Source organism: Protobothrops mucrosquamatus, unplaced genomic scaffold (genome assembly GCF_001527695.2).
Source record: "Protobothrops mucrosquamatus isolate PMUCROS unplaced genomic scaffold, P.Mucros_1.0 scaffold7268, whole genome shotgun sequence".
Taxonomy (NCBI): domain Eukaryota; kingdom Metazoa; phylum Chordata; class Lepidosauria; order Squamata; family Viperidae; genus Protobothrops; species Protobothrops mucrosquamatus.
Window position 1 is genome coordinate 6,825 of NW_015393071.1, and position 8,981 is coordinate 15,805.

The following is an 8,981-nucleotide window of genomic DNA, read 5'->3' on the forward strand; positions in this document are numbered from 1 at the left end:
CTTGAGGAGCACTCGGAGGCTCCAGTTAGTCCAGAATGCGGCCGCGCGGGCGGTGTTGGGAGGGACTCGTCGCTCCCATGTAACACCGTTGCTACGCGAGCTGCACTGGCTGCCGGTGGCTTTCCGGGTGCGCTTCAAGGTGTTGATTATCCCCTTCAAAGCGCTCCATGGCATCGGACCTGGATATCTCCGAGACCGCCTTCTGCCTCAGATTACCTCCCATCTCCCGGTACGCTCCCACAGAGTGGGTCTCCTCAGGGTGCCGTCAGCCAGACAGTGCCGGCTGGCAACCCCCAGGGGGAGGGCCTTCTCGGTGGGAGCCCCCACCCTCTGGAATGAACTACCCCCCGAGATCAGGGTGATCCCGGATCTCCCTTCCTTCCGCCGCGCCCTTAAGACATGGCTATTTCAACTAGCAGGACTGGCCTAAGGGGAAATTTTTAGCGGGGTTTTAAAAACAATTTTAAATTAACAAAGGCCAAATCTAATATTTCATTTTAATTATGTTTTTTAGCGATAGTATTGGGGTATTTTTTGTATTTGTTTTTATCAGGCTGTCAGCCGCCCTGAGTCCGCAAGGAGAAGGGCGGGGTAAAAATTCAATTAAATAAATAAATAAATAAATAAAATATAATAACTCCGAAGCAGTGGTGGGATTCAAATAGGTGAACAACCGGTTGTATGGATGCCACTTCCGGAAGTCCATTCTGGGCCTGGGCAGCAAAAAATTACCTACCGGTTCTGCCAAAGTGGTGCAAACCGGCTGAATCCCACCACTGTATCTGTCTGTCTGTCTGTCCGTCCGTCCGTCCGTCCGTCCGTCCGTCCGTCCACCCACCCACCCACCCACCCACCTATCTATCTATCTATCTATCTATCTATCTATCTATCTATCTATCTATCTATCTATCTATCTATCTATCACTATGTCTATCTGTCTGTCTATCTATCTATCTATCTATCACTATGTCTATCTGTCTATCTATCTATCTGTGTCTATCTATCTATCTATCTATCTATCTATCTATCTATCTATCTATCTGTCTGTCTATCTATCACTATCTATGTCTGTCTGTCTATCTATCTATCACTATCTATCTATCTATCTATCTATCACTATGTCTGTCTGTCTGTCTGTCTGTCTGTCTGTCTGTCTGTCTGTCTGTCTGTCTGTCTGTCTGTCTGTCTGTCTATCTATCTATCTATCTATCTATCTATCTATCTATCTATCTATCTATCTATCATCCAGGAAATTTCTCCTTAGTTCTAGGTTACTTCTCTCCTTGATCAGTTTCAATCCATTGCTTCTTGTCTTGCCTTCAGGTCAGTGGTGGGATTCAAATTCGTGAACAACCGGTTCTCTGCGTGGATGCTGCTTCCGGAAGTCCATTCTGGGCCTGGGCACCCAAAAATTAACTACCGGTTTTGCCGAAGTGGTGCGAACCGGCTGAATCCCACCACTGCTCCCAAGCTAAGAGAAGTGGTTAGAAAAGCTCCATTCTCAACTGCCATCCACTGGGTATCAATAGAAGAGAATATTCGGGATTCAGGGTTAAACTCTTGGGTCCTAGGCGCTGTCTGAGTTTGGCTGCTTTCTTGCAGACTGTTTCATGACCCAACTAGGTAACCTCATCAGTGCTAGAAGGGAGTGGGGTTTGCTCTCTGTTTATATACGAGTACAGGGCTTCCCATTTGGGGGTTCAAATGATATTCTAGGGGGTGCGAAAACTTGGGTTTTCAAAATTATACCGTACTGCGGGGTGTCAAACTCAATTTCATTGAGGGCCGCATCAGCATTGCGGTTGCCCTCGGGGGGCCGGGTGGGTGTGGCCAGGGTGGGTACGGCCTACTGGTTGGGCATGGATGGAGTGGGTGTGGCCTACTGGGTGGGCATGGCCAGCTCTACATTGTTCGCGTCAAGGGTACCTGTGGGGGCCTGGGCAGGAGTGGGACAGATCTGAGGGTCTCTGGCAGAAGGGGATGGGACCGGAGCAAGCGCCAAGGCCTGGTCCATTTCTTCATTCCTCACAAAGGGTGACACCTCCCCAGCATGCACCCAGGGGCCGGGGCTGACGCGGCAGGGGCTGGTTCCTCGCTGTTTCTGGATGGCCTTGTGGAGCTAAGACTGAATGCATTTCAGCATAGATGGCCACCACAAAATTGTACATTGGCTCCCGGCCGACCTGGGCCAGGGTCAAGGCAGTGGGGGCCGTTCCCTCACTGTTTCCAGGATGGCTTCGCGGGCCACATGAAACCACTTTGCAGGCCGCATCCGGCCCCCGGGCCTTGTGTTTGACATGTCTGCCATACTGTATATGCATAATTTGTTTGAACTTTTGTAAGGGGTGCGAGAATATATCAGAAGCGTTCTAGGGGTGCGGGGTATAGAAAAGATTGCCAATTAGAGGGTTAAAGGGGGACGTTGAGATAAGGGGAATTTGGGTTATTAGATTTATAATATTTGGAAACTAGTTGAAAATAAGGATTTCATTGGCTTAATATTTAAAAATTAGTCTTAAAAAGGAAAAAGAAAGTTAAATATTATAAATATGTTTGATTTATTGATTAACCCAGGCAACATATACATAATGATTTTGATTTATTAAAGGGGATATTGTGTTATTAAGTAGATGATTTAATATGATGGGAACTAGATAACTCTTGTATTCAAATAGATAAAATATGTATTTTGGATATTATAGTTTGTTACGAAGTGAGATAACAGAAATTTGGGTTACCCAAAGCCTGAAAACTATAAATATCAAAGGTTAAATTGGAATATTGATAAAAAACTAAAAAAATGAGTAAAAATTAATAACAGGATATGGATTGTTTATGAAGATTGAATGCAATTAAGATATGTATAAGCCACAAATTTATTGATAAATGTAACAATGATGTTCTTATTGAGTTGATATAATTAGAAATGTACTAACCTGAATATGAGACAGTAAATGTTAAGGGAAAAAGAGAACACAGTTCTAGGCTGCATTAATGGGATAGAATCAAGATCATGTGAAGTGTTAGTACTGCTTTATAAGGCCTTTATAAGGCCACACTTGGAATCCTGCATCCAGTTTTGGTCACCACAATGTAAAAAAGATGTTGAGACTCTAGAAAGAGTGCAGAGAAAAGCAACAAAGATGATTACAGGAATGGAGGCTAAAACATATAAGGTTGCTGGAATTGGGTATGTCTAGTTTAATGAAGAGAAGGATGAGGGGAGACATGATAGAAGTGTTCCAGTATCTCAGGGGCTGCCCCAAAGAAGAGAGAGTCAAGCTCTTCTCCAGAGCGCCTGAAGGCAGGACAAGAAGCAACAGATGGAAACTCATCAAGGAGAGAAGCAACCTGGAACTAAGGAGAAACTTCCTGACAGTGAGAACAATTAACCAGTGGAACAACCTGCCTCCAGAAGTGGTGAATGCTCCAACACTGGAAGTTTTTAAGAAGAGACTGGATAGCCATTTGTCCAAAATGGTATAGGGTTTCCTGCCTGAGCAGGGGGTTGGACTAGATGACCTCCAAGGTCCCTTCCAACTTTATTATTATTATTCATTAGACATGAACCTCACTCAATGGAACATTCAAATTGACTGGCACTGATGGTTGACACAGGTTGCTGCCAGCATCCTAGGTATCAACCAGATACCTCCTTAAAATATACGATATTCCGAGTAGCGCAGTTTTTTGTAGCATTGCTGGAGTTATTGCAGGAAGCTGCAGTTTCTTGATGTATTTTGCAAAGTTTTTGGACAAAGTTCCCAGTGCCCCAATGACAATGGATATTATTATTATTAATATTATTATTATTATTATTATTATTATTATTATTATTATTATTGATCATTGCACAGTCAGCCAGATGTTCAGACTGGATTTGGCATTTTTGTCTACCTATCGAGTCCTTTCCAAGGACCTGGGATAGGCAGATGTGGGTGTTTGATATTATTATTATTATTATTATTATTATTATTATTATTATTATTATTATTATTATTATTATTATTATTATTATTATTATTATTATTATTATTATTATTATTATTATTATTGCTTGTAGTAGGGTAATCAAATAAAGCATTGCCTTCCTTAATGTTTTCTTTTTCTCTCACTCAGTACTGGAGAAAATGAGACCTCCTCAACTTTTGAAGACAAGAATTCACACACAGCTGCCGCGTGGAACTGCTGAAGATAACATCAAACCAGGATGTAACTTTTCTTCCTTGGATAATCCATTTATCAAGAACTGCCATTCCGAACTAGGTCAATCAAGGGTGTTGTATGTTCTTCACTCTTGGTTATCAGCCATAGTTTGGAAAAACCACCATAACAAGAAGAAAATAAACGTCTTACGGTTTTTGAAGGACATCTGGGCAACCTATTATTGTGGTTTGTTGGGACAAAAAGCCTGAAATGTCTCCTTGCACTTAACCTGGACTTTGTGGTCCCTTTAGAAGAACACAACTATGGAAAGATACCTGCGGCCAAAGCTTATGAACTTGGGAGTGAAGTTTGGGGTCCAAACAAAGTCAGACCTTCCTTTTAAGAGTAGGTTAATTCCTACAGTTTAGAAAATGGGATCCTAACAAGGTCTCAGCGGATCTGGACCTTAGAACAAAACCAAGTTCTTAAAGACATCAGTGATGGACTTCAAATGCCTGACAGGGAGAGAGCGACAGATTTCGCTTTCCATAGAAAAACATAATGTATGTTGACTTTATCTGCCAAATCTAATAAAATGACTTTGGTGCAATTTTAAGCTCTCTTTATTAAAGCTTCTTCAGTTTTCTTCTTCTGCTATCCACACCCTTACGTACAAAATCTATTATTATTATTATTATTATTATTATTATTATTATTATTATTATTATTATTATTATTATTATTATTATTATTATTATTATTATTATTATTATTATTATTATTATTATTATTATTATTTCTAGCAGTTTCTGTTCCAGATTGACCCACTTCAGCTTGATTTGACTGTCTGTAAAACTAGGATCTTTTAACTTCTTAGGCCAGGGGTAGGCCACCTTGGCTCTTTTATGACTCGTGGGCTTCAACTCCCAGAATTCCTGAGCCAGCCATGCTGAGGGGAAAGGGAGAGGTTTCCAAGCTGAGCCATGCCGGCTCAGGAATTCTGGGAGTTGAAGTCCACAAGTCATGAAGGGGCCAAAGTTTCCCTCATGCTGGCTCAGGAATTCTGGGAGTTGAAGTCCGCGAGTCATGAAGGAACCATAGTTCCCCCATGCTGGCTCAGGAATTCTGGGAGTTGAAGTCCACGAGTCATGAAGGGACGATAATTCCCCCATGCTGGCTCAGGAATTCTGGGAGTTGAAGTCCACGAGTCATGAAGGGACCATAGTTCCTCCATGCTGGCTCAGGAATTCTGGGAGTTGAAGTCCATGAGTCATAAAAGAGCCAAGGTTGCCTACCCCTGGGCTAACCTGTTTGGATTTTTTTAACTTTGGTTAAGGCTTCTTTTGTGGTGAAGGAGATTTGGCGTCTTGTGCAAAAGCAAGTTTGATTAGTTTTTGACTCCATGTAACAGGAAACCTAGTATACAGCTTAATTTGTGTCTGTGACCAGTGTGCTGTGTGAATATAACCCTTGTTTGTGCTCTGAACTTGGTGACTTTTTTGCAGATGTTCATTGCCCAACTATGTAACATCATCAATGCTAGAAGGGAGTGGTGTTTGCTCTCTGTTTATGTACTAGTGAAGGGGTAGGCAACCTTGGCTCTTTTATGACTCGTGGACTTCAACTCCCAGAATTCCTGAGCCAGCCATTGCTCAGCATGGAAACCTCTCCCTTTCCCTTCAGCATGGCTGGCTCAGGAATTCTGGGAGTTGAAGTCCACGAGTCATAAAAGAGCCAAGGTTGCCTACCCCTGTCTTAGGCTAATATTCCCAAATTGGGTTACTTGATGATGGATCTTCAGATACCACTTGCCTCTTACAGAAAAGAATAAAGGTAGTCTTTATTCAATCAATCAGAATAGAGCTGGAAGGGACTTGGGAGAGCCCCCTGCTCGACCAGGAGACCCTATATCAGTGATGGCGAACCTTTTAGAGACCGAGTGTGCAAAAACTGGCCCCGCCCCGCTCCACTCCCTGCCCCGCCGCCGTTCTGCCCCCCCATCCCCACCCGGCCTGCCCACAGGACCACTCACTGCTTCCAGGGCCCGCCGCAGATCAGCCAGGCAGCCTAGCAGCGCTATGTCGGCCACACCTCTGCCCGCGCCCTGCAGCATCCACTGCATGATGGGGTGTGAGGGCAGAGTCTTGTCTACGCTGTCTGGCTGCCATGTCCTTGGCTGCGCTGCTCCGTGTGGGCCACGCTCGGGGGCGACTCTCCTTCAGGGGGGCTGCTGGAGAGGGTCGCGGGGGGAGGCGAGGCTTGGGCAACGGCATGTGTGCCCACAGAGAGGGCTCCGAATGCCGCCTCTGGCATGCATGCCATAGGTTCGCCACCACTGCCCTATACCATTTCAGAGAAGTGACTGTCCAGTCTCTTCTTAAAAACCTCCAGTGATGAAGCACCCACCATTTCTGAAGTCGAGCTGTTCCACTGGTTAATTGTCCTCCCTGTTGGGAAGTTTGAGAGGTTGCCACAAAGAGGAGGGGGGATCAACTTATTTTCTAAAGCAGCTGAAGGCAGGACAACAAACAACAGATGGAAACTACTCAAGGAGAGAAGCAACCTGGAATTAAGGAGAAACTTCCTAACAGTGAGGACAATTAACCAGCGGAACAGAAGTTGCCTTCAGAAGTTGTGGGTGCTCCATCACTGGAGAAATTTAAGAAGAGATTGGGCAGTCATTTGTCTGAAATGGTCTAGGCTCTAGGGCACTGGTGGTGAACCTATGGCATGCGTGCCAGAGGTGGCACTCAGAGCCCTCTCTGTTGGCACGTGCGCCGTCGCTGCCAACAGCAGGTCCATCAGGCTGCCACCGCCGCTCAGAGCAGGAGCCCCACCCAGCACAAAGGACGTGAAGCAATCGACTGGCAAGCTCGAGTAAAGGTAGTAGAGCAGAGGTCATCAACCACTGTCGATTGGTGGACTGGAAGAAAAGGGAAGGGGAAGCCTTTTACATGCGTGCATGTGCACGCGGGGCTAATGCCTGCGTGATACTAGCCCTGCCCTGTTTTTGCGTGATGCAGCGCCTTGTATCTATACCCCATGGTGTGGTGGTGGCCATCTTTGCACCCCCAGTTTTTGCATGCCAGAGGCAGCACTCAAAAGTTGCTTCCCTGCCCCCCTGAGGGCACCACAATGCTGATGCGGCCCTGGCACTTTGTGATAAATAAGTGGGTTTTGGGTTGTGGTTTGGGCACTCGGTCTCTAAAAGGTTTGCCATCACTGGTATAGGGTCTCCTGCTTGAGCAGGGGGTTGGGTTAGAAGAGAAGGAACAATGGATTGAAACTAATCAAGGAGAGAAGCAAAGTGCAATTAAGGAGAAACTTCCTGACAGTGAGAACAATTAACCAGTGGAATGACTTGCCTTCAGAAGTTGTAGGTGTTCCATCACCAGAGGTTTTTAAGAAGAGACTGGACAGCCACCTATCTGAAAGGGTACAGGGCAGTGGTGGTGAACCTATGGCAAGCATGCCAGAGGGGGCACTCGGAGCCCTCTCTGTGGGCACGCGCGCCTCGCTCTTTGTCTAAGTTTTCGCAGAAAAAAGGCATTTCTCAAGCCCCTTCCTAGCCAAAACAAGCCTTCAGAGCGAGCACGCTGTTTTCAGCTTTGAATTATATCAAATCTGACGCCAGAAACAAACTAACAGATGACCTGAGTGCTGCCTGTGTTTCTCTCAAACTTACAAAGTATGAGCCAAGGTTAGACAAATTATCAGCAGGCATACCACAGCGAAAATCAGATGAATTGTTCAAAAGCATGCCAAATGCAAACTTTTACCTTTCAGTAAAAAATTGTTTGCATCATTGAAAGCTTTGTCATTATGTTTTTCTTTTAAAACCAAAGATGTTAATGTACGAGTTGTTTTTTTCTAAACTAAAACCTCAGTATTCAGATTCAATTGCCGCATTGTCACTTTACGATAAATAAGTGGATTTTGGATTGCAGTTTGGGCACTCGGTCTCTAAAAGGTTCGCCATCACTGCTGTAGGGTCTCCTGCTTGAGCAGGTCCCTTTCAACTGTATTCTGTAATCTAAACCAGGGGTCCCCAACCCCCGGGGTCGAGGACCAGTACCGAGCTGCGGCATGCCAGCAACCGGTCTGCACAAACAAGCAAAGCCCCATCCGCGAGATGCAGGCAGCACACAAAACCACACACCCTCCGGACCGTGAAAAAAACCTTTCTCCACGGAACCGGTCCCTGGTGCCCAAAAGGTTGTGGACCTCTGCTGTAGCACGTAATAATAATAACACTAATGGAAAAAACGTCCCTTAATTGGGTTGGCATATTTTATCAGTTAATAACCAGCTTCCATGTACCGAGCGTTCTCTCTCAGTCCACTTTTATTGTGTTAGTTAACTGGTGCAGAGGGACGTTTTATTGTAAAGACACCACAACGTGATAAAATAGGTAGGGGCTTCCCAATGTATCTTACGCACTAGGGGAGGAAATGTCGCCTCTCGGATCTTCTTCATTATAATTATTGGTTCCTGTTTGCCTTTTGAGATACTTCCTCCTCCTTCTCCTTCCTTTTAAATTTTTAATCGGCTTCTGAAATTGCTCTCACATCCATTTTTCTCCCTTCTTTAAATGCTACGTTCTCCTCCGTGCAGTTCGTATTTTCCCGAGCGCTAAAAATTATTATTATTATTATTATTATTTTAATTTCTATACCGCCCTTCTCCCGCAGGACTCAGGGCGGTGCACAGCATATTAAAAACAGATACAATAACAATATACAAAAATAAAACCCTTCTAAAACCAAATTAAAAACCAAATATTAGAGGCTGTGTTCCAATTAAAATTATACTTAAAATCGTCCCTAAATAAAATC

At 44.5% G+C, this 8,981-nt stretch overlaps 1 protein-coding gene across 1 annotated transcript in view; it reads left to right on the top strand.

Moving 5' to 3' along the window:
- Positions 1 to 4,756, top strand: part of LOC107300503 (phosphatidylinositol 3-kinase catalytic subunit type 3) — a gene marked incomplete at its 5' end in the record, with an annotated part of 9,971 nt that extends 5,215 nt beyond the window's left edge. Inside the window, 1 exon segment of the mRNA XM_015829827.1 lies at positions 4,120 to 4,756. Coding sequence (XP_015685313.1) covers positions 4,120 to 4,134 — 15 coding nt within the window.
- Positions 4,757 to 8,981: the final 4,225 nt, after the last annotated feature.